The sequence below is a fragment of the Dicentrarchus labrax genome, unplaced genomic scaffold, assembly GCF_905237075.1.
Source record: "Dicentrarchus labrax unplaced genomic scaffold, dlabrax2021, whole genome shotgun sequence".
Classification (NCBI taxonomy): Eukaryota; Metazoa; Chordata; class Actinopteri; family Moronidae; genus Dicentrarchus; species Dicentrarchus labrax.
In genome coordinates, this window is record NW_026136718.1 from 25,634,775 (window position 1) to 25,661,452 (window position 26,678).

The following is a 26,678-nucleotide window of genomic DNA, read 5'->3' on the forward strand; positions in this document are numbered from 1 at the left end:
GATCTATTCTTTGTCATTATGAATTTAAATGTCCAGTGTGTAACATTTAAGAGGATCTATTGGCAGAAATTTAATATAATATTCATAGGTATGTTTGCATTAGTGTAAAATCAGCTGAAAATAAGTATCATTGGGCTTCCGTTACTTTAAATTAAGCTGTTTTTATCTATGGGGGGGGGGGGATCGGGTCTTCTTCTATGGAGGCGGACTCCATAGGAGCTCCCTTGTCCTCTTCTATGTTGAACCGCCATGTTTTTACAGTAGCCCAGAACAGACAAACCAAACACTGGCTGTAGACAGGGCAAGAGGGCGAGATTTGTGGCCAACATACGGTAGTTTCTCCTTCACGCTGGTTGATTGAAGGGGTTTCAGTTGGTTGCAATCTGCAATATCCACTACTAGAATCTAAAATCTCCACCACTAACTCCTACACACTGGTCCTTTAATTTTTCTAGAGACAGTGTGTAGTTTCCAGTGCATTTCCTGCTCTCCCAGATGTTTTTGTTTTTTTGTGAAATTTGGCACAGATATGGTCCCCAGAGGATGAACCCTAATGACTTTGATGATGCTCTGACTTTTCATTTAGTGTCATTAGTAAGTCAAAGTTTTCAACACCTATTGGACTGATTTTCACAAAATGTTCAATTCAATACAGTTTTATTTGTATAGTTCCAGTTCATAACAAAGGTTATCTCAGCACACTTTTCAAATAGAGTAGATCTAGACTGTACCCCTTATAAAATTATTTACAAAGTTCCCACCATGAGCAAGCACTTGGTGACGGCAGCAAGGAAAAACTTCCTTTTAAAAGGCAGAAACCTCGGACAGACCCCGGATCTAGGTGGGCAGCCGTCTGCCTCAACCAGTTGGAGTTAGAGAGAATGTAGTACAGACATCCATGGTTCCCAGGTGATGTATCCTGACAACTTTGGTGATCTCCTTACTTTTCTTCCAGCATTTGTGGTGAGTGAAATGTCTTGACAGCTACTGGATGGATTGCCATGACATCTTGTACAGACATTCATTTCCCCTCAAGATGATTTGTTATCACTTTTCCTGCAGTACCATCATGGGGTCAAAATTTCAGTGTGTCTAATACTTTTATGGCTAAATTCCAACAAAACTCAGCTAATGTATAGTGCTAATTAGCAAATATTAGCATCCTAGAATACTAAATGAAGATGGTTTATATGGCAATATTAGGGATGCACTATTAATCATCATAATATCGAATTTGCAATATTCCCGAGTGCACTGTACTACTACTGTAGTGCTGCAGAGGTGGCCTGGCAAATGTCGATGGCAATATGATTTTTATTTTTTTTTACCAGATCGTGCAGCCCTAGTAAACATTATGCCTGCTCAGCATGTTAGCATGATGACATAAGCATTTATTTAGAGTAGTGTGGCTGTAGACTCCTAGTGTTGTCTATGGATGTATATCTGAATACAGGTGTGTGGAGATGACTCTTAAAGGATCTAAAATGAGACTGAACATTTTAAGAAGATTGCAACTACTGTTTATTTTTGTGGATATCATTGTGTGTGTGTGTGTGTGTGTGTGGCGAGGCTCACTGAATGCTCTGGCAGTTCTAAAAGCAGTGAAATGACAATAAGGATAGTGTGGTGAAACTCTCTGTGTGCAGTGTATTCGACCAGTGATACTTCCCATCTATTTATATCTCCCCATGTCCACATTGATTCACATTCCATGACCTTTTTTTGTTGTCGATAGTCATTCTGTGAAACGTAACTGAAGCAGGCAATCCAGACTATGAGAAATGTAACATGCTGATGACACATAAGGGAGCACAAGACTGTAATCACAGTCGCAGTCAAGACTATAAACACATGGGTCACGTGGACAATTTGCACAGTGCTGCTAATGTTAAAGAGACATTTCCAGTCTGCTGTTGATAGTTGGACAGCAGATGTTTATATCGGCCCGGGAAGGAAAATTGCTCTAATCTGAACATTTTAATGTCTACTAAAAAAAAATCTAGTGGATTTGATTGATTTGTAAAACTATCTCAAGTAATTTAACGGCAATTACCACACACAAAAATGCCACTGCAGGCAATATAAACCTGTGATCTAGCTGTAATCTCTTTTGACTTTCATGTGTGGACAGAACCTTTGATGTTTTCGTGTTACTTTAAAACACGATGTATAACATCTGCAGCAAATACGGCTGAAATCAACGGCTAGAATCCTCTGAACATATATGGTCCCTATCCCGCAACCTTCTCACTCCTGACTCATTTACTGTAGATACTTACAGTGTTATTGTCAGCCTCACTGTAATCCAGTTTGTTGTTGCATATTTGCAGCTGCACAGACTTGATGAGGAGACTAGTTGGAACAAGATTCTGTACCTGTGTCTATTTTTGGCATGGAAATATTGACAGTAATTTTCTTTTATTCTTTCTTATATAACATTGCTATACTTTTCCTATTCAGTGTTTAAATGTGTATTATTTATCTATGTACACAGTGGTTGTGAACATTCTTTTAGAGAGGATTTTGGAGTATTTCCATTTTATTATTATTAAGTACATATTTGGGACATATACACAACAAAAGATCCCATCCAGATGTGTATTAAGACATTTATACAAATAGTCTGTTTGGAACAATAATGTGTGTGTTTGATGTGTTTTTTTACACAAAAAAGTATAATTTCCACAATTGAAATCTTTAAAAAGTCATCTCCTCTTTCTACCTCATTAACAATCGCAGAATCTCTGAATATACAAATGTTGTTGATTTCTAAAGTTTTCCTGCTGGACACAAGAAGTCTCCTACTTCACTGTAAAGTCCATTCTCAGTGGATGTGCACTGGTGGCTTCAAGTTTCTACATCACACTGTACAAGTTGCATACTGGATCAGGATGGACCTCCTAACTATTTGTGATGTCACAAATCATGCTGGTAGGCCCCGCCCCTTAAAATCAGTTTTTGAATGAGCACAGAGAAACTTTCCTCTTTTAGCAGATGAATGTGAAAACATCCTCCTAGTGTCAAACAGCAATTCAAATATCACACTGTAGGAATGAGAAGAAGAACAGATTTTTAAATGCTTGAAGTGTGTGCATTTGATGCTTTTGTGTAAACAACCCCCACTTTTATCAGCTAGGACATCAAAATGTTGATTACATGCATAAAAAAATAATCCAGTAATATAAATAAGTAATAATATTATGCATGCATACATCATAGATACAAAATAACAAACACATAGCACTACACTTCTGGTCAAAATAGTTATTGTGCAGTCAGTACAGTACATTTTGACTTCGTAGTGTTACTAACATTAACGATGGATCAAGTGTCCCAGTAAGCCATGACAGTGTGACAGTGAGTCAGCATGAACAATATCAGGACCCTGAAACTGAAGCAGCTACATGGAATTCAGCCCTCATTCATTTTAATATTCACACCTATGCTTTTCCTACTGCAGCATGGTGAAATGTCTTCAGTGAAAAGGTCTGTTGCCATCTTTAGTGGTCCAATCAGAAGTCAACAGTAAACAATAATCATCAACATGTTAAGAACTAAGCAAAAGCTAACTAGTAGCCTGCAGTCCTTATTTTTAAGTGCCCATAACTGGTACAATTGTTAGAGGATGTCTTGCTTCTTTATTTATGTTACATTATTATTTATTATATATCATTGTATATGTTTGATATATTTCCAGACTTTCCCCAAAATATAGTCCACATTCATAACATCATTGACACAAGATGGTCGTGCTTTATCTCAGGTACATGTACAAAGGTTTTTAGTCTTTGACAGAATGTGATGAATAAGCTGCATTTTCTCAACATTAAGTTAATTACTGTAATTTGTAACAAATAGACTGGGTATGGATCCAGGTGGCTCTATAAGGCAAATATTAGGTCCTTACTAAATATGAGTAATCTCATAAAGCCATAGCCTACAGATCATTTATTTGACTTCATCATGTTGAGGGTAATCGGGCTGTTTAAAAAAGACAAACGAAGGATTATGGCAGACTTCTTTTCATGAAGTTTGTTTCTGTTTTTGTTTTTTCAAAATTTCAACATTTGACAGGAGTTACTGACTTTGGTCTGGAAGTGAAGTTTTCATAATGAATCCCAAAAGCTAGACAAATCACACCACTTCACATTTTGCTCCCGTTTCACAAAAGGACTGTACACTTGTAAGGTTAGAGGATGTTATCAAGTTATTTGCCCTCCTTACACACAATCCAAAATTCATTTCAGCCTTTTGCAACCTTCAGCAACGCTCAGCCGCATTTCCCTCACCCCTTTTTTCTCAAAGCAACATGAAACAAACCAGAGAGCAAGCAATTTTATTGTTCAGTGGTATCTTTAATTGTGATGAAAAAGGATTATGTAGATTTCTGTAAGCCTCCCTGACAAGACATATTTTAAAGTGAATAGGCCATAGAACAGGAATATGTGTCAGTGGTGGAGGCTTAGTGGAACGTCTTCTCAATAATAGGGTAATCCTGGAGTCTAGGGATCCCTCATTTACCCTCTCAGCCGAGAGATGATGTGCACTGGTCTCCAATTATAGCCCATGGTCTCTTTAAAGACAAAGGAAAGGACTCAGACTGTGTGACTAAGTGTCATAAAGATATTGCCTTTATCTTTATTACTTCTTCCAGTATGGAGCGGTATAGAGCAGCTTTGCCAGGAAAAAACAATATAAAAATTAACCTTTTTACAGAAAAACAAAGAATCAAACAACAATACAGCCCTACACTGCAGTTTAGGTTGTATTTGGCAGATGCCTTTGTCCAAAGTGACTTACAATAAGTGCATTCAGTCATAATGGGAACAAGAGCGAGACGTCAAACCTCACAGTCATAATTGCTATTCATTACTTATTAAAGCTGTGTGGTTTGTGTAGACTGAATGAATTTTTTGATTATAATGATGATTTTAAACTTTGACATGAGCAGAAAAATGTCAGTGCTAATGTTAACCCAGACTACACCAAGTTAGCTGCACAGGTAGTGAGAAATGTCTGTGTCCCTGCTCATTAACAGGCAGCTTGGGTTAAACGCACAGAAGCCCCACTGCACACAAATAACACTAGCATTAAAAAAGAATTAAAGTTAGCGTAGCTTTAAATCCAGATGTTTGCACAGAAGCCCACCCAAATGCAAACTGATCATCAAATGTGGATCAAAGCCAAACATCTGCACTATCCATTAAACAGCCATAAACATACAGTAACAGTGTGAGCTGTCACCTTAAAACAGACATTTCTTCCCATTGAGCATTTTCCACCCATTTTATTGGAATGTGTGCAGTTAACGGCACAAAAACTTCTCATGTTGATCTCATAAGTTCTCACTCATACTGGTTTGTTATCTGCCCCCAAGATATTCATATTTTTTACTTTTATGCTAAAATTTGTCCAGATATCCACAAATTCAATAAGACTGTTTAATGGCAATATTCTGCTTGAAATGTGCTCATAACTATTTATTTCTTCATGTGATATTTCACCAGAACATGAATTTAAACAAGAAGATGAGTTGGCGTAAACTAAGGGTTGACTTGCCAGTGTATGTGGGCGCGGGCTGTTCCAGTCCTCCAACTTGTCTGAAACAAAGAGTGTGAAATAAAGAATGAAAAGAACTGTGTGATTTGTGTAAAGGATAAACAAAGACTAAGACTAATTGCTGCTGGAGGTCAGCATTCCAAATGCATATTCAAAGCATGGGGTGTTGCCGTAAATTTATAGCAGTCACAGTTATTTAATAACCTGAATAGGCAATTTCGCAGTAAATCTGCAGAGAAAGGGGACATGAAAAGTTGTGAAGAATTGATGATGGACTCTTTGAGAGTGAGCGAGATAAAATTGACCATGAAATCTGGAGCTTGGAATTAAATTGGTTGGAAAGAGAGGAGGGGGGAAAGGTGTGAGGTGTGATCACAAAGACACTTGAAAAAGCCAAGGTTAATTTGCACATCAATTAAATGCATAATTAAATAGTAGAGGATCTGTTTGGACAAAGGAAACCCTAATAAGGAGAAATGTAGTAAATAGCTGAGATGGTTAAGTTGATTTGTGTTCAGTTTGGCATTTCTCCCTCAGTGCCTGTGGGCGTACACACTCTTCCTCATGTAGACCCATCAGGAGTTTGCAATTGCAATTTGCAATTCATTTAGCAAAATCAGGTTTTAGCCCATTGTACAATATACTTATTTTCTTATTTTGAAAAAGTAAGAACAGTATTGGACATACGGATGAGGAGGGACGACCTGTGTGAGGTTGGCTGAATCACCATAAACTCTATCACTGCACATTATTGAATATTGGAAAGAATCAGTTTGCAGTCCCTATTTGCCTCTTTGTAAAGTAGTTTCCATTAATGCTAGTGGAGTCATCTTTTCCACGTTGGATTAAAATTGTGTAGCAACGCATGCATTTATGTAATGATATTCAGTATTACATTATTGGACAACACTGGTAACGGTCTTCTTTAATAAAACAACATTATACCACATATCCTTGCACTGTAAACGGATACACAAGAACCTCTTCGATACTTTATGTCATTTTGAATGGAACTGTGGGACCTGTATTATTAAAACCCACCTACCATTATGACCAGTAGCCAAAGCTGTTGCTAACTCAGACTGCTATAACTTTTTTTGACACAGACAGAATACATGGGGAGAGATAGAGTAGGCTATGGCAATCAACAAAGTTATCCAACAAAAACTTGTACCGTGGACATTGAAGTTATATGGAATTTCTTTTGACCTCTGGGCCACAAGAACGCTGCAGGGATTATAACTTCAATAATTAGAAAGAAAGACAACTGTAAATGCTGTCAAATTCTGGCCATTAAAAAAGAACCCAGATCTAGTGACTCCCTACTGTCCCGCAGTAATATCTTTCCCACCATTTCCACCACCTGACCTTCCCCGCCTACTTGCTCACCTGCTTCCTATTTCCCTGATCAGACCAGTAGTAAATATACTGGTTCATTTCCACTTGTACTCCACCAGATTGTATAGTTTGTATCCACCCTCGCTGTCCAGCCTTGATTGTTCTGGCTGTATAAGTCTGCTTGAAGGTTCCGTTTGTTCGTACCTTTCAGACCTCCACTGTTTTCCACTAACGCAGTATGAAAGTCTACTTCTAGAAACTTGAAATTTATTAGAGATATTTGATCAATCGTAGTGAATAGCGCAATCTTTGTTTTTTGCCAAGGCTACATTAGTTTTGAAAACTCTGCCTTCAGGGTTCTTGTGAATAAATTAATTCATTAATTAAAAAATCTGGCATTCCTTGCAAAAAGTCCACACCATTTAGGCTGCACCCTTTGTAGTGATTGTTGAATCGTCATATTGCAGTGGTGAATCAGAGTCAGGTCAACCTCTTAAATGGACTGTTACCCTGTTACACTTCATACTTTTTCAGCTATTTTTTGTTACATGACAATATGATTTAAGAACATTTTTAAAAATGGAATTTATTGCATTAACATGGTTAATTGCTTTTCTTTGGCATGCTGAAGGACCATTTTCAATGATCAAGGATATCCTTTGATATCATGATAATGGCATTCTAACAGTAGCTGGTTTTAAGAGCCTTCTGGATGTGATAATGTGTTTTCTGAACTTTTCAAACAGGAAAGTAGTTAGTGAGCTTGTCAAGGCAGGGAGGGAGAGGAGTGAGTTGATTTGTAATTTATTGTTAACATTACACATCATCCATCGTATCGATAATTCCGCCAGTATTTGTTTTTGTGAAGTTCCGACTTGATGTTATACTGCGTTGAAATAAATTAACTAAATGTTCAGTCTCCTCGCGCGTTACTCTGACACATTCAGAATCATTACCGCTTTTTCCATCATCGTTTAACAGACGACTGTTAGAATATATATATTTAAATAATTAAATTAACATCATAAACGTTCAATGATCAGTCAACTATTGGCATTAACAAACGACTACAAGTTGACTAAATGGTAAATGGACCTGTACTTGTATAGCACCTTTCTAGTCTTCCGACCACTAAAAGCACTTTCTTGCCACATTCACCCTTTCACACTCAGCGATGGCAAAGCCCATCAAACGGAAACTAACTCATTCATACACACTCAATTCGGGGATTCAGGATCTTGCTCAAGGATACTTCGACATGTGGTGGGAGGAGCCGGGGATCGAACCAACAACCTTCCTATTAGTGGACGACCCACTCTTCCTCTGAGCCACAGCCGACTAAAAAAATCTTTAGTCAGGGACAGCCCTAGTAGTCACTGCAATCCTTCAGATCTACTATGTTGTCAGTTAGGAGCCCCTTGGTACCCGTATGTAACATAACTGCAAAACTTTATTGCATGTCATGCCCCCTCTCTCTGCCCCCATCTCCTGTCTGCCTCTTCATTTCCAACTGTCCAATAAAGGCATAAATGCCCAAAAACTGCTCTGTTGGGCAAGAGACAAGGTTGGATTACCAAGGGCTCCAGAACCCTAGGGGCCCCAAACAGCCCAGATTCACTGTATAACAATTGCTTTGTGGTTATTTAATTGTAACTTTGTTTATTTAATATGGGTATATACATATAAAGCACAACAAGCAAGCCTTTTCAGGACCTTGAGGTGGATCCTGCTCTATCACCCAATCTTAAGGCCCTGTCCCAAAATCTGGTTTTCAGACCTTTAATATTTTAGCTGGTAAATATTCATGCATTTATTTGTAATATTTCAGCACATGAGTACTATGAACAGTGTGCAGATGGTAAGGAGGCGCGGTTGACCTATGTGTCAGCCCATTTTTGCCCCAGGGCCTGCAAGCAGGTTACTCCGGCCTGGAAGGGGCGTAAACAACCCTGTAACTCCTTTGATAGATACAGACTTAATAATCACTGCCTTTCATTTGACAGAACACTGTGTCTGGGAGAGAATATGATACTCAAGATTTGTTACATTGTCCCAGAACTAGGAAACTTTAAAAAATTGAATCCAATGAGAAATCTGATCTTTTAGAGTTTGAACTTTGCCAACTGAATCATTTTTTTTTTTTAGGTTATTTTTCTTTCTTAAATCATCTGATTGGTCAGTGACTGGCCAACGTTATGAGTACTAGCACCTTAGTGCCTTACATGATACAGCTTTAGGGGTTAAAAATTCACTATCATTGACAATAACAGTACCATGAAACATTTTAAAATCAAACCACAAGGGCTGCACGATCTGGGAAAAAATACTATTGGGATTGTTTTGACAGATTTTAATATGATTCACGATTAGTGGAAATGATACATTTTTGCTTCACAATTTTCATTTTCACTGATAAAACTGCACAAATCCTAATGACGAAGCGTTTGTTGGGGTTTGCAGCCCTGCAGCACTACAGTTCTTCACTATAATGCTGTTTTGTCAAACCTTTTATCTTTATCAAAAATTTTGATTTGGATATTGTACTGTATTGTGATTCTGATTAATTGTGCAGCCCTACTATCCACATAGAACAAACAAATAAATAAATGATAAATATAAAATAAATAGAACTGACTGAAATTAATGGTTGGTTAAAAGTGGAACTAAAACGACTCCATACATGTCTCAGAGCTTTATAGAAAACAATAATTCCTTTTTTATATAAAAAGTTGGACTTACGGCTACAGTGCATGTCAGGTATTGAATGATTTCACCCAATCATATTCATGCATGCAATGGAGCTTCTGTATATGTATATATTGGTGAATTATTAAGTCTCCAGCAGCAGCAGTCTACCCTGCTCAGATGGGACAGAGTAAGAGATGGGCGATACCAACCAACTTATCCGAGATTGCTTGATTCAAAAATGCGTGTTTGATTGAGAATAGAATAAACCTTCTCATTAACATGAAACTACATCAAAGTCACTTCCTTGACTCTGTCACTTGAAAGAGTCTGGTTAGGACCAGGGTGCAATCCATTGCCCGGGGAGGCCCTTTGTGCATCATGGTAATAGAGAACAAAGAAGGCCAAAACCTTATGCTATTAAAATAGATTCACCAAAACCAATTGTAGTATATTAGCTTGGAAATGACACAGAGGAACTGACGAGGGTTTTTAGTGGCAGATGGAGTTTCCCCATACCATGAAATTTGTATACTTGGCTACTAAGAAAACAATTCTTGCTGGTACGTTGAGCAGCCTTCCTGTTTTCACTGAGCAAGTGACACTGGGAGAGTGAGGGAGTGTGAAGCCTCTTTAATTGCCTTCGGTCACCCACAACGTTGAACCGGAGCGCCACGCAGCTTAGCAAAGGAACCGGGCAGAGGGCCTGATAGATATTTTATCGCCCAAGTTAACGGTTAATGAATTCCCAAAGTGAAATCTGTCACTTCAAAAATAAAGAGGAAGGCAAATTAAAGGGAGATAGAGAGAGACAGGGGAAGAAAGGGACTGGAGAGGGTGACACAGTTTTAAAATGCCCTATCTTTTGGCCATCCCCAGTTTTTCAATGGAATAAAGAAAACTCAGCCTCTTTCTTCTCCTCTTTTCTTCCCCCACTTCTTTTTTTCTCCCTCCCATCCTCCTATCTCTCACTCCGCTTTTCTCTGAAAAAATTCTCATGAATGATTTATATGTGTCTTGTTATCAGCAACGATTTCTATAGACCCCAACGCATTCACCAAGACATTTGTGGCGTAATTGTTAATTTTAATGCCATAATGGCTTCAGATGGGAGCTCTGATTAGACATTTATTACACAATTAAATGAAACATACTCAAGAATCACAAAAGCCTTCCGTAATTATTTCAGGCCATTAATAAAATGGGCATTAAATTATATTGGACACAAAAGAGAAGTGAAATAGATTTCCATTAGAGCAATAGAGGCAGAGAGGGGTAATAGATCCTGCCTGAATTCACTCTGAAATTAATTGTTGCCCAGCCTATTTCCACACACAGTGGAATAAATGAATGAGAAAAGAGAGGAAGAGAAGAACGAGTTGGTGGCCGTGAGAGTGAGGGGAGGGGGTTACATTAAGAGCCTCTGATAAAAACCTTTTGTTTGACGTACTACAATGGACCCTCAATTCAAGAGAGAGAGAGAGTCAGACCAATTTCAATCTTAGTCCACCCCTCCAGAGTTCTGAGTCGAGGTTATATCCTCTTTTCAAGTTTGGCTCGCTTTTGAATAAACAGCTATCAAAGATCTACCTGCGAATGCATATATTTAAATGTGACACTTATTAGAAAGCAGCATGTGGATCGTAACGCGAGCCAAAGACAACTGCCGTTTAAAAAAAAAACCACTTGGGACAAATGCATATGACAGGAAATCAATCTTTTCTTTCGTTAATAAATGACCTGCCGGGTCCAAAGCTGATTCTTTGACTCTTTGACAGCAAGTCACCTTCCAGCTATAACATGATGGAGGTCAAGCTCGATAGACTAATAAATAGCTGTGATTCAATCAAAATCTTTATCTATCAGGAAAAAGGTCAGTTTTTTCGTGTGTTTTTTTTTTTTTTTTTACAAAATTACAAGATAACAGGGAAGAAACGTAGAAGTAGAGCTTTTATTTTATATAATAGAATAATGATAATTAAATACTGTATGTACACTAGTACAAACTAGTCTGTACACTATGTAGTAGAAAATGAAAAGGGTGATGCTATTATATATAACAAACACAAAAGTTTTACACAGATATTTTATATCATAATCTTTTCATATTTTGTGAAGTGTCAAATGTAATGTGAGGTCAAGAAAAAAGAGCACTTACAATGAAAAAAATTAACAGAATTTATTTTCCCCATCTCTGAACAGTGAGATTACGACAGTTAAAACACATCAAAGCCCAACGTATGGCAGAGACTTTCTGAAAGCATTTCCAGTGGGAACTCTAAATTGAACTGTCTTTTGAACTAGCGGTCTCTTGAGATCTTCTGTAAAAGTGTGAAAGAAATGGAAACTGATATCTCACAAGGCTGGAACAGATCATTCAACCAAAATTAATTAATCATTCACTGATACAGATTTGTAGAATTGTATTTTTTTTCTCCATCAGTGTGTCTGGCTTCAAAAGCTTCTACATTCTTTAACGGCCTATTTTTTTTTTCTTCCACAGTTGAGTTGTCTCTGTTTTTGATTTTACAATACCTACAGTGCAGCTCAGATTTCAAATGCAGCTGTTTGTCCAAGGAAGGTTTCCCACTTCATAATTCAGGACGCAACTTCTGTAAACAAAACAGGGAGAAAAGGTACAAGAGGGGGTTGACTGATATGTGTAATTGTGAGACATTCAAGAGCACCACTGTGGAATATTGATTTTCAATTTAAGTTTTGAATTCATCACCTGACTCACGGACTCATGGGCTTTCCACCAAGTCTTGAGGTTCAGACTCATGGAGCCACTGGTAGCCCTGTGATGAGAGAATAAAAAAAGAAAGGTTGTATAAAAAGAAAGCTATTCACAATGTTAAAATGAATATAGGTATAGCATCTTTGTGTATCTAGCTCTATTGGGATTACTGACCTATCCACATTTTTTTACTTGACTCTTAGTACGTAGATGTTTATAGTTTGACAGGGCAGTTGACCACCAAGATATGATTTTCCAGTAAAAGGCACAATTGCTTGACCTCTGGGTGTCTACATTGTAATATAACCATCAAATCCAATTGATCAAAATATAGTATTTCACAATATCCTGTGTTGTATGTCTTAAAAAGTATTTTTCCAATAATTAAAAAGAACCAACAGAGCCTGAATGTCAATTCCGGGCACGCACTCTAACAGACAAATTACGTCCACTGATGAGATATGGCTTCAGGCTACAATGAGAGGTAATGAGTGAGTATAAATGTGTAATAGGCGTTATCATGGATATTTTATTTAAAAAGAACAGCTGTTGTTTAATCTGAGAATTTCCCCCAAATACAGAATATTATATAATGGTGAATAACATCCCAGTTGTCATTTGGGAACTAGCTGTTGCCAGAGGGGAGGCGTGTATGTCATCATTCTGTTAGCCGTGATGGTGTTTAGTAATGAATATTACCTCAAGCTTGATTTTCAAAAATCAAGTTTTTCAATTTACAAGTAAAAAAAAGATTAATTTAATTTATATTTTTTCCAAAATTAATTAAAAATTAAAATTACATCAGCACAAAAGGTGAGCCAAGTTTTGTGTTCAGTAATTAACACAAAACTGGACTCATCATGTAATCAGGATTTTAAGAAAGTTGTGGGACTGTCCCTTCAGGGTAAGGCCTTTCCTCAGCACCAAACAGTTGTTCTTTCTCAATGTGTATTTCTTGCACAGAATTGGATGCTTGGCACCACAAAAACAACCGTGTGCCAGGGCCAGATGACAACTCTGACTTCAAATATTTTTTTTAAGCCTTTGATTCACAGACCTCTCATTTTGACTTCTTCAGCACATACTTCCTCTTGTGTACAGAGGAGGAAGACAGAGGTAGCCGTACGGTTTTTGGCACAGTTATATCCATAGGTTGCTCTAATAGAATCTGCATTCAAAAAGGACAAGCAACGATCCAGGATCATTCTTTTGGACCACCAGTCAAGCAGAGTGTGGTGGCAGTGTTACCTTGAGGACTGAGGTCAGGGGACTGGTGGACTTTTTGGTGACCTTCTGAACAACTGGGAGCTCTTTGGTGCAGAGCTATACCTTCTGCTGTGGACTGTGATGTACTGCAGACTTGCTGACTACAATGGGATTGCAGTGGTTTTCTAATATTGCAGCACAATGTACAAAAGCATTTTTCTAGTCTGGCTGAAAAATCCCAAAGCACTGTCCCATCTACTTCCTTCTCCTGCCCTGGGAAGAGATGTGGTTGGTAACCCAGGAACACTTAGAAAGACCCCTAGAAGAAGAAAGAAGGAAGATGTAGTAGAACTCAGATGTGTGGGTGGGATACCCTCCAAGTCCTTGTTGAAGTGTCCCTTTCTGGCAAGTGGGCTGGGGGAAAGAAGTGGGAGAAAAGATGGATGGAAGAGCCCAAGAGTTAGCAGAAGACTTTAATTGGGAGCCTGTATTGCATACAAGGTCCTGCAGAAGACGGTGCAGTTAGAAGATGTGATTTAGCATGGGTTAGGCTGCTTCATTGGCAGGAGAAAGTTGAGGGTGCAGTAGCCTTGGAGTGGATGATGATGGTGTTGTCTTTAAGATGGCAGAAAACTAGTGAGCATGTCAGTGGAGATATGGGAGCATCATGGTTCCACATCAGGGAGAGGTAGAAGATGTTTGGACATTTGCCTGCATCGAATAGTATCAGGGCCATTGCCGGAAGAAGGTGCAAGAATGTGCAATGGACCATAGGATGGCAGTAGAGGATGGAAGAATTTTGTACAGCTGTGGATGAGGGTGGGAGAACACATCAGGTTTCTTGTTCTTGGAGAGTATAAAATTAAAGAGGAATACAGTCTTTGCTGTCTGGGTATAGGCTAGGCTCCTATGGTCAGTCCAAGGGTGTTTTGCTTTTTCCCATTCTTCCAGGTCAAGGTAGCTTCTGCAACGGTTTGTAGATGAATTTCACATTGGAGGCATCTGCCTCCAGACAAAAGACAATGAGGAGTTTAGATAAACCAATATGGGAGCACAGTTACAGTGCCATTGAAGGGCCTCATATGCTCTGTCTGCCTCAGAGGTCCCTCTGTACTACTGAAGATACCCTGAGTTAACCCAATGGTATAGTAACAGAGCAAAATCACGAAGTAATACTTGTTGCCTTCATATTTTGAGTTGTTAAGGTTTATGCATGAGAAGTGGGATTGGTTAGGGTTAGGGTAAGATTATCAGGGTAAGCCAATCAGAGGCGGAGTAGGGCAGGTCATTTCTTCCCCATCTTAGGGAAAGAAATATTGCATTTTGTACGGTTTCTTTAGAGTGGTTGTGGCCATTCAGACACCATGTAAGCTAAATCTGAATCTATCTTTATACTGACCTCAGAAATCATGTAACCATTACAAGTAGAGACATTGTGTCTCTTGTCCTTGAATCAGGCTTTTAAAAGAGGCACTGAAGGGCCTGGCTATGCTCATCTTTGGAGCTCCATTGAGTGGTCAAGATGTCATCCATACACATAAAAACCAGTTTGTTGATCGTCCTCTCAAGACATCATTAGTCAGAAGCAGATGTGTCCTGCTTGCAAGAAAAGTGAAAGGGGTGGCCAAAAACTACTGGAAGTCTGTGGAAAAGAGCTGGATCTTCTAGTATAGATTATAGTATTTCTATCAGAGGAGGGAGATTATCCAACTTTTCTTACCCTGTTCAACCTGTAAAGTTTGTTTGCTTGTTTGTTGGGACACTGACAAAAATCAATCAAGCGGTGCTTACAGACCAAAGCAACAATTTTAACATTGATTGGTTCATTGTCTCAGCATTATAGTCATTATTGGATGCTGTTTTTAGGCCCCCTAAACTGTCATTTGAATTAACATGTACACATACCATGGTTACCATAGAAACAGTCAACAACCTTAAGGTGTCAATTTACTGAGTGGCTCAGACAGTTGCATGAGTTAAAGAAAGTTAAATGCTATCATCAAAAAATGGTTCAATCAGTATCAGAATCAATGCTTTGTGTCCAACTGTTTAATTTCCTAAGTAACAGTAAACTTATGCTTTGCCTGGTAGGAAAGTGTTCAAAAATGAGTCCAGTTTTATAACAATTATTAAAATGGAATTATTGTATGTTTTATATATATATATGCATTGTTTTATAAACATTTGAAGTTATTGTTTGGTAGTAGTTCAGATTTTCATTTATACTCTGTGAATCTTATCTTGTGAGTCACAGTCTCATGTGAAAGGCTCAAATCCCCCTGCAAGGAAGGCCAGCTCTAAATGAGTTTTTTTTTTCTCTTAATGAAGGTCAGGAGAGAGTCACATCTTTCCTTTTGTGATAATTTATCCCTATCTCCTGTTATCTCTTTTGCCCCTTTAATCCTAATTGTATTGTATAATTGTGTGATGTGGACCTCGTGGTCTTTGAAGTATTGCCCCTATCCTTTCATTATTGCCTGATGCCTTGAACCTTTGTTAATTTTTTTCTGCTCTGCTCTGTACTATCCACTGTTGAACAATAAAAGCGAGAACAGCTTAAGTTTAGTCATTTTAAAAGATTTTGTTCAAGTCTGATTTTACTGTCATACTTAGAAATAGCCAGCACAAAGATATTAAGTATCTGTATATTTTCTGTAACATATGCCAAATGTTAGCAACACATCTCATACTCACACATCGCATACTGCTCATTCCTGTTTTGATTGCCTCTCAGCGTCAATGAATGGTACTTGTAACCGGATAATGTAAAAAGAGCTACAGTATTGTGTGCTGAATCTGAGTTTTGGAATTATTTCTGGATCGGTGAAATAAGGCCTTTTTGTGTCTAACGTTTCAAGCATTATTATCGACAATTCAAGCGTACGTACACATTTTTGTACCATTTCCAGGGACAGCATGGTCACATCAGTCTAAACTGGGGCCTTGACCATAAACACTCGGTATTTAAATGTGAAAACATAAATGAGGCAGATGGAATACTTTCTGTAAACAGGGTTGTAGCTGTTAAATGGTTCCATTTTAAAAATCATTTTCAAAACATTTTCTTGTAGAGGAATCTGAGCAGTGCCATGTGAGGGTTCAGATGGCACAATTCCGTCGAGTGAATTACAATGAATTTTGTGTTGCTCTTTGCAAACTTTCAGTATAGATCAGAAATAAAAAACATCAGTGATAACAAGTGAGCACTCAACTATTCTAAGTTCATTCAGAGTTACATAAAAGTAAAGGTGTTTCACAGTAATTAGAAAATTTGTTTGTCACTTTAGATTGTCGAGACTGCAATTTTTGGGTTAGAATAGGTTCAGTCTGTGTAATCATTAAAGAAAAAGTGTAAATGTCACTGGCTAATTGCTGGGACTGTGTTACCAGTGTAACTATCATTGAAAAGGAAGGCACACGCTTTACCAACCTCTTTCAAAAGGTGATCTCACTGAGTTTGTTCTTGCTTTGCCTTTTTGTTTTTTTTGTTTTTCACATCTTTTATGTCCCGTATCATCTCTAATATAGACCACAATCATCTTATCATAAAGTCATCCATCTATAAATGCTAAAATCTCATCCCGTAAGCAAAAGTTTAATAATATAAACAGAATTGGTAATGCTATATTATACACGATATTGACAAGGCCACACAGTTAGGGATATTTTGACAACATAAAAATGTGTTTATGATCATTTCTGGTGCCGTAATTTATTAGTTCCAACTGTGGTGTAACAGCAGTTCTTCCACACTGTGAATTAAATAGGCTTACAAACATTCTGCTGGAGGAAAAAAAAGTTAGGAAAGTTGTAGAGCATGTGAGTTGTCTCAGTCTCTAATATTTTATTTTTTACAGAGAACCATCACTAAATAGGATGGAAATACAATAAAAGGCATTGAAATGTCAACCCTAGCTTTTAAGAGTTTTTGAGGGAGGACGCAAGTGTGCAGTAAAGAAAACCTCTTACCGCTTCAGCACCATGGACAGTTACGGTAGGGGAGCTTACCTCAATGCTCTCCACGGGAGCCCAAGTTGGCTAATAGGCTCTCTGTGTGTCAGGCCGCTCCCCATTCACTTTTTAAGGCGAGATGGATGGACATGTGTCCTTAGATAATCCTAGTTTTGTGTGTGTGTGTGTGTGTGTGTGTGTGTGTGTGTGTGTGTGTACCCTATGTGTGTGGGGTGTTGGGGGATTTGTCTCGCGCGCACGGGTATGCGTGTCTCTGTTTGTAATTCTGAGTTATAATTGGTTAAAACTTAATTTTATAATTATTACTACTGACAGCTGTGATTGACCGCTGCTTTCACTCTAACACTGTCTTCTAAAGCAAATAAATCAAATATCGACTTTTTACACCGTGTACATTCACATTATCTTTTTTATTCTTGCTTTTCATATTTTATTGTTTATTTTTAGATGATGGTTATGACAATCAAATTTCACATTTCCAAATGCCTGAAGTTTGCAGATGGGGAGAAGTTTCTGACGCAGGTGTTAACCCAGCACTATTTTATTTATAAGCTGTATTTAAAGGTTTTTATCTCAGACAGTAGGCTGTGTCAAACGCACTAACGATTATATTTGAGAAAAACTGAAGAGAAACCGCCGATGGAAAAAAAACTAATAATCATCTCAATCCTTGACAAATTAAAACCTACTGCATTTCTCATTATCCCGTTAAATTGTCGAGGGAACTTTCAGCCGTGCATTTATTAGACAATCCGTTTTTGAATAAGAAACATAGTTGACTTCTCCCTCGTGAGTACGGGAGGCTCAGCCCCTAAAATAATTTCCCGTTATCTAATTCATTGATCTCAAAATGAAGCCTAAGCTGGTGTATGGATGGCAGCCCTGAACGCTACATGTCAAATTGCACATGCTGTTCAGTGAAAGATAGCATAACACAATTTAAAACTTCAAAAATACGCTGAAATATACAGTCCGAACATGCAGTATACTACCTCATGGCTGCTGGTGAACATCATAGCCTGCCGATTGGGAGGATTTGAGGAGCTTTTTCTCTTTGCAGGCATCCGGTCGGCGCTTGTATTGAAAAAAGTCGGAGGCGTCCTTCAGCTGTGGGCTACATTGTTCTGTGGGTCGGGGTGAGGAGGGTTTTTCTCCCAAAACGGGCATTTTTTTCTAACGATAATTTCAGGGGTTGTAAAGAAAGATATGATGGAAATCTTCTTGTTACAGGCTACCGCTTGACGCATGCGTGTGCGGGGAGACGGGGAGCGGAGAGAGAGCGTGAGAAAGAGACACAGATGGTGCTGAAATATGGGAATATCACAGGCAGGAAAATCAACTCCATTTTGTCTTGTTTCGGTTTTATAAATAAAGTGACTTTTGCCTGTACAAGATAGCATCTCCCTCCCTTTTGTCCAGGATAATATCTAAATATTAGTACTAATAACATATGGTCCATAAATAAACCCAAGGTGTTGGCCTGACCACATTTCTGAGGTAGCCTATAAAGTATTTCATTCAGATTTATTTTTTTATTTGTCATGCAAGCATATTAGAGATATCAACATGTGAGTGTAATGCGGTTAAAGAAACTAAAATCATCTCTGAAGTGGTGTATGGTTTATTGGTGTGTGTGTGTGAGAGAGAAAGATGAGATGATAATTGCAGTATGTGGTCCACAGTATGTGTGTGTGTGTGTGTGTATTCATATATATTTATATCAAGCTATATAGGCCGAAGACAACCTTAAATAAATGTGCTCTGCGGTGTAACTAACTAGAGACGACTGTATCTCCAATCACAGCGTTTTGGCGGTGTGAAGAAACTCAGCTGTCTGCGTTTCCTTTAATAATCACAGCTGAAGGAATCATATATCACGCACATTAGCCCGAGGGCTATTAGGCAGTGGTCCTCATTGGAATTAGCATTTTAAAACGATCACTCTGTGCCTCCTTAAAACCACACTGTCACATTGAAGTGAGCTAATGCAACAATTAGAGCCTCACAATGACGCTTTTCCTAAACGTTTACAGTTGATGTAATATTTTCTTGCTGTTTGTAATTCTGTCACTAACACAGTTCAGTTTCCCATAGGTTCAGTATCGATGGGGCGCGCGTGTGCTTATGTGCGTGTGCTCGCGCGTGTTTGTTTGTTTGGCGGGCCTTTTTTTTTTTTTTTTTTTTTTTTTAAAAACCATAAAGGAAATGCTAGTTTCTTCCAGTATTTGTGGCGCGCTTTAGAGTCAGATGTTTAGGGGAAGGTTACACCTAGCTGAACCCTTTCACACTGTGGCCTCTGTGAGCGCTGAGCAGCTGGAGGGCCACGGGTTAAAGCCCTGCCGACGTGTCCTTGAGCAAGACACCGAAGCCCGGCAGGTGCAGAGGGGCTGCCATGTTTTTATATCACAGGGAGGGAGTGAGATTTTATTTAAAAATCATTTTCTTTAAGGGGATGAATAGCGTATTTTTTTTATGATTATTGTTATTATTACTATTATTATTATTATTACACATTCCATCACTTACACAAATAAAAAAAAAATAGGCTTTAATAACAACTCTATTTAAGCCTATCTATATGTATTTTGGGGACCAAGCATTAGAAGTGCTCCCCTATATTTCTGTGTAAAGCTGTACAGTAAATTGGTTGCACGGTATAGTCACCTCTCTGGTTGAAGTCAGGTTTTAACTGGAAAAGAGGTTGAAGGTCCGTGTTTGTTGCGATTCATTACATTAAACGGAATCAGGGAGGGATCCTGAGTATTACCCCCGCCACACACACACACACTCTCTCTCTCACACACACACACACACACACCCCTCTTTTCTTATTTTTTTCCTCCTACTACCACCCGCTCTTTGTTTATGTTGTAATGTACATATATTTTTGGTGAAGGTATTATAATAGCCGGTCTTCGTGCTGATTGGGCGCTCAGGTTGGTGAGTGAACGCCCTGCAGATTATGTCAGATTGCGTGCAGAAACCAAACCAGCCCAGCCTTTGAACTTCACCGCTTTTGGCTCGTATTCACGCTCTTCCGCTCATTTCCAAGCCAGGTGCTTGACGACAGACCTCAGAGAGAGAGAGAGAGGGAGAGTGTGTCGCAGAAAAAAAATAACACTTTTACGACTCCTGCAAACTGACTGCGGAACATTGCTTTCACCTTTGAGGATTTTTTTTTACCGTGTGTGCATCTTGCATGTATTTTTTTCCTGTATCGCCTGCCGCAGGTCTGAAAGAGAGTTGTAACCGGACTTGAACGAACGCGCATCAGTGTTTTAACTCGGGAGAAAGCAAACCGGGCTCTGGATTTTTATTTTATTCTATTTGATTTTTGCTGTTTTCCACTCTCAGAACATCCCCAGACGTGGCATGACTTGTATCTGGCATCTGGACAGGTGAATAGTTTCCCTTCCTACCGATAAGAACTTTTCCTCGTCATTAACATTGGGGGATAAACGCACACTTTTTGAAGATGTCAAAGCCTGCTGATCACATCAAGAGACCCATGAACGCGTTCATGGTCTGGTCCCGGGGCCAGAGGAGGAAAATGGCACAGGAGAATCCCAAAATGCACAACTCGGAGATCAGCAAAAGACTGGGCGCCGAGTGGAAGCTGCTCTCTGAGTCTGAGAAGAGACCTTACATTGACGAGGCCAAGAGGCTCCGGGCTCAGCACATGAAGGAGCACCCCGACTACAAGTACAGACCGAGGCGCAAACCCAAAAACCTGCTCAAGAAGGACAGGTACGTTTTCCCTTTGCCTTACCTCGGGGACACCGATCACTTGAAGGGACTTCCCGTGTCGGCCGCGGACTCTCTTTTGAGCCACTCGGAGAAAGCCAGAGCGTTTCTGCCGCCGACGTCCACCCCTTACTCCTTCCTCGACCCGAGTCAGTTCAGCTCCAGCGCCATCCAGAAGATGACAGAGATGCCCCACACGTTGAGCACCAGCACTTTGCCGTACGCGTCCTCGTTGGGATACCAGAACGGCGCGTTCGGCACCCTTGGGTGCCCCAGTCAGCACACCCACACCCACCCGTCGCCCACGAACCCGGGCTATGTCGTCCCGTGTAACTGCACAGCCTGGTCAACGTCAAGTTTACAGCCCCCGGTGGCCTACATACTTTTTCCAGGTATGACCAAGACTGGGATAGACCCATATTCATCCGCACATGCCACTGCCATGTAACCCTCAAGACTCTCCTGTTTTTTTTAAATTCACTTGAATACTGAAATGCATGTAAATATATTATGGACAGCGCGCCCCATTAAAAAGGCATGAACAGTATTAACTGCCTTGGACTTGTTATGGCAAAAAAAAAAGAAAAAAAAAAACTTTTCCTGAAACCCAACAAGTTCCTGAGTTGAGCAGAGGAGCTGGGATTTGGTGTAAAGGACGGTGCCCTGTGAACTGTAAGAAATGTAAATGTTATAACGTTTATGGCAACCAGAAAAAGGAGGCCTTTAACTTTATTTATTGTGTACATTTCAATGCTGATATGCTGATTTGTGTTGATTATTGATAGGGTACTCTTTTATTTTGAAAATTTGGCTTGCACAATTAGCATTCTTATTTCCTGTATAGGCCTAAGTAGTCTACATTTTGGCACTCGTAATTTTATGATGTTCTGGATAGGGTCAAAATCAGGACCCATAGGCCGGATTATATACGGGTCATATTGTTTATATTTATCAAAAACTGGCACATAAAACTAGACGGTCTATTTAAGGTGACAAAAAGAAAAAAAATTCATTTACATCCAAATGTTTTAGTTTGCATTTTTCCTGTGGTTCAGTGCTAATATAGTCACACGCGTCCTTTAATTTTTGTTTTTATGTTTTTTGAGGATAACTTCTATTTGAATTCCAGGAGTTATATGTGTACTATCATCTAAGATGGTAATTTAAAATCTGTCATGTTATGGAAAGGATAATGTATCTAGAAGGTTGATACCTCCTGCTCTTTGTTCAATTGCTGAGCAAAGGCATTTCGAATAAAGACAATCTGTCTTCAACGCTATCAATTTCCTGTATTTGTAGATTATTGGGGATTGAGATGGCACAGATAGCGGAATATTGTGCACGTGCTGCGGGGAAGTTGCACCTGCCAGAATAAAGGCCTGAGTTAATCCATTTAAAATGTTAAATACTAAAAATAAAATACAATTATGTGATTTAATAAATTACTGGAAGGGAAAAAATTATTCACAATTAAAACAAAATAATAAAACAATTGCGAGGATTTTTGACATTTCCAAATGTTAGACCCAACTTGACCCCCAAACTGATCAATAGAGTTGATAGGCTTTAGACTGAACGTTAACACACTCGCCCTGCACTAGAACAATAACATCCAAATCAATCCTCCTTTTCCTAATCGATCCTTTCTCCTCCACTCCGATCATTTCCTCACCGAGGCTCTAATTGCCTCTGTTTGGCTGCTGCTTCCTTTTCAATAGTTTGAAACAGGTTTCAGACATGTTCAGTAGGGTGAGGGTGTGTTTGTGACACTGGAGTGAACCGGTTGTGATCTTTTGATGTTTGACAGTTCAGGAGAGGCCTCCCTGGAGGGATTCCGCCCGTCCGACTTGTCTGACTGCTTAATCACTTCAAGGAGGGAGCCTTCTTCTTAATTATAGGTTTAACTAATGGAACAAACTTAATGTGATGTGAGGTGAATTTTTTTTTCTCTCTCTCTCTCTCTCTTGCAACTTACTGTCGGGCTGTAAAGCAGCCCACAAGTGCGGTTCAAACATCTGTGCGTGTGTGTTTATTAAAAAAAGAAAAAGAAAAAGAAAGGTGCTGCAGCCAAAAAGCCCGCTAAAGCCTATTATCATCAACTCATTCACACGCGTTTAAACCTGTATAAACTTGCGAATGATGAAAGCAGCCCCCAAACAGGAGGAATTCTACAAGCGTTTAAAGATTTAAATGTGAATGCAGCGCAGTTTCTCCTCCACTCCGCTAATGGAGGAGAGGATGTGCGGACCGCGCTGTACAGCCATATACCCTCACATTACACCACTGTAGTATTAATTAAAAATTTCATTCCACATCCAAATTGTTTACTTATCTGCCAGGAACATATGCTGAGAGAAGTTAAGATTCACGATTCTGCACTATTGCCCAAGGTGCAATTCAATCCTGGGGAGGAGAGGGAGGGAAGGAGGGAGGAAGAGGACGGGCAGATTTTTATGACAGACTTAGTCCTTATCTGGAGCTGTAAATTAGGGTGATACTTCATTGAACCGAATGTGAAGTTTTACATCAAACCCCTAAAGCATCCTAATTCAACTTTGAAATTAGACAATTATAATTACTTTCAGGAGTAACCGCAGACGTAGATATTTTTTTTCCCATGATGAAAATGAGGCGAATAACTCCTTCCTATACACACACACACACACACACACACATATATATATATATATGTGTGTGTGTGTGTGTGTGTGACTGTTGTTTCAATTTTGCTTTTATATTTTCTACAATATATTGAAGCTGATTCAAGTTGTGCCGATCCACTCACTTACCTGTAATTATCCAACTTAGTCACGGAAATTGACTGTGGTTCCAACGCCCTGAAATAAATAACCCTAACGATAAACGGCATCTGAGAGGTATAATGGGAGGGAAATTATGATATGAAATTATAGGGAGGGGGGGTTTAAATCTCTCTTTAACTCTTCCCCCCCTTGACGTTTTTATTGGAGCACAACAGAGAGAATTCAATCTGCCTTATCTCTCCAGGACTCCTTTTCAGCGCGAGATCAGAGAAAAAGGAGAGGATAATTGTTCTTTATTTTATTTAATTTAACGCGACAGCCAGCGCTTTCAGGTCATTTATATGCTTCATTTGGCGATAAAAGTCAACGAGGAGGGGGACACCGAGCAAAGCAAGGCGCTTTTACTTATTTTGCTGCACAACACTCAAAGTCCCGAAAAGAAAATGTAAAACAGATGAAACAAAAAATAGCGGGAGGAGGAGGAGGAGGGGGGGAAGACATTTTTAATTAAAAGCCATGGGTCATTTACATTATTGTCTTTTAATGTTACCCTGAAATCATCTTCAGTAAATGGAGTTTGATAAGTGGCTGTTGAGAATGTGGTTTTGTATTAAGGCGTACTAATTTCCTAAATCAAAAGGGGGAAAAAGTCCCCTCGAGGAGAGATTGAAGGGAAAATACTCTTGATGATGATGCTGATGATGACAGTGTCATTGTTGTTGCTTCTCCTGATGATGGTGGAGGGAAAGAGGGACGATTATATGCTAAACACAGGCTCGCTTATCAAAGATGCATTCATTTTTTGGCTCGTGTCAACGCGAGATTTGACACAAATATATATTGAGAAATTATTTTGGGGGAGGATAAAAACTGATCTCATTTCAGCATATTAAATATTGTCTCCGAAAGAGCAAAAAAAAAAAAAAAAAAAAATCATCACTGGCTAAATCCTGGTCTATCTAAAATTGAATCTGGGATACCATTTTGACGGGAGAAAAAGTAAAACCGTACAGTTGTGTTGTTTGAAGACGCGGGGGCTTGAATTTGGGGGTCCCTGAATTCTCATTTGAAAGAAATGAAATCGTGAACGAGCTGATAAAGAAGAAAGGGAACGGATGAGCTGAGAGAAAAGGAATCATGCCACGGTTGTTTAATGTGCTGTGCCAGACGGAAAAGTGATTTACACCAAGACTTTATTCCCCCCGACACATATAAAGACAGTGCATGTCTTTTTTTTTGAAATTATTATTTATCGGGCACGCACACACTCACGCACGCACAGGGGCCTATATGGTCAATTCTCTGGAGTTCATCGGATACAGATATGGAGAGCACCGGTAGGATACCATTACATGCTTCACTTAGAAGCACGCCTGCACGCTGGCATCCATCATCAGGTTCATTTTCTGCACCGGACAGTGTGGGCAAAAGTTACCTCTGCACTTGTTTTATGACACTGAACAATGTTCTCAGTCTTATGCAATTTGGTTAACTTGTTATTTGCCGATAAAACTCCCTCCTCTGCAGCTTTTCAGGCCTTGAAAGAGATCCTGGTGTTTGGTGCTGATGCTGATATTTGCCCGGGCCGCTCTGAAAGAACACATGCTCTTTTACTCATTATTATATATTAAAGGGTGTTTTATACTATAACTATACTGTAATATATTAATAATGTTAATATTCACATAAGCTCTAAAATGCATGAATTAATCACTTCTTAAATATTTCAATAATTTCATTTCCTCAACATTTGTAAGTAACATTTTGAATAAAATCTGACCAAATGTTTTATTTATTCTTTTTTTGAATTTACTTTTTTATTTAAGCAGGAAATCCTACAATTTAATATCTAGTCCTCATAAATAAGTGCATGTCACTGCGATAATAATTTTGTTCCTTTTTGTCATATTGTTAAGAAAGTCTTACTTACTGTGTCTCACTGAAGCCAGTGGGTAACACTGATTACTGATATCAGGTTAATGTCACTCTCTAAAGTTTCTGGGACCCCCGCCTCCCCTGCAAGATTGAGCAGAAAAATCCTACATCTTCTAAACTCGTGGTTCCAACCTTTTCTTCTCATGACCCCTTAAAATTAAACAGTGTCTACTTGAGTTCCACCTCAGAGGGGTTTTACCTGCTGGTATGGTTGTATTTGAATAGAGACACAAAGAGATACAATTATCCATTCAGATTAAATAAAAATCAGGAAAAAAAAATAATAATTTTGTGCAGAAGGGTGAAGTATTTTCATCTTTCTTATCTCGCGACCCCTGCGATTTATCTCGTGACCCCTCGGAGGGGTCCTGACCCCGAGGTTGGAAGCCACTGTTCTAACCACATGTCTTACATGTCTGTAGGAAAGATTAGCGTTTATTCAGCGAGCTGCCTCATTATGCAGCCCTACTATTTGAATTTATAGACAGTATTTCAGTCTCAGAAGCTGCTGATTCAGAGCTGCTCGTGATCACACTCCACAAGTGACCACACACTCAGAGGCCACTCATCAGGCTGCTTGATTTTCTCATGCATATTTGTTATTATGCATGTCCTGCTTGCTCAGACAGCTTCCATACATTAAAACGTGTGTCGTAATTTACAGCACGTGTGGGCGTGTGAGACGTCACACACGTGTTTGTGTGTATGTATGTGTGCTTCATTTCATACAGCGGTTACTT

General features: G+C 39.1%; 1 protein-coding gene and 1 long non-coding RNA gene across 2 annotated transcripts; one reads left to right on the forward strand and one right to left on the reverse strand.

Annotated features, from left to right (window-relative positions):
• Positions 1 to 11,746: 11,746 nt before the first annotated feature.
• Positions 11,747 to 18,827, reverse strand: LOC127350448 (uncharacterized). Its single transcript, XR_007880566.1, has 3 exons — positions 18,490 to 18,827; positions 12,314 to 12,380; positions 11,747 to 12,194 (listed from the first exon to the last, which is right to left on the reverse strand). It is a non-coding gene; the product is annotated as an uncharacterized LOC127350448 (long non-coding RNA).
• Positions 18,828 to 20,479: 1,652 nt separating this feature from the next.
• sox14 (SRY-box transcription factor 14) lies at positions 20,480 to 22,520 on the forward strand. The gene has a single exon (XM_051377100.1). The coding sequence runs from the start codon at positions 20,973 to 20,975 to the stop codon at positions 21,687 to 21,689; it is 717 nt and encodes a 238-aa protein (XP_051233060.1). The 5' UTR covers positions 20,480 to 20,972; the 3' UTR covers positions 21,690 to 22,520.
• Positions 22,521 to 26,678: the final 4,158 nt, after the last annotated feature.

Coding starts and splice junctions, on each gene's coding strand:
- sox14 (XM_051377100.1), top strand. CDS start 20,973: ATGTCAAAGCCTGCTGATCACATCAAGAGACCCATGAACGCGTTCATG.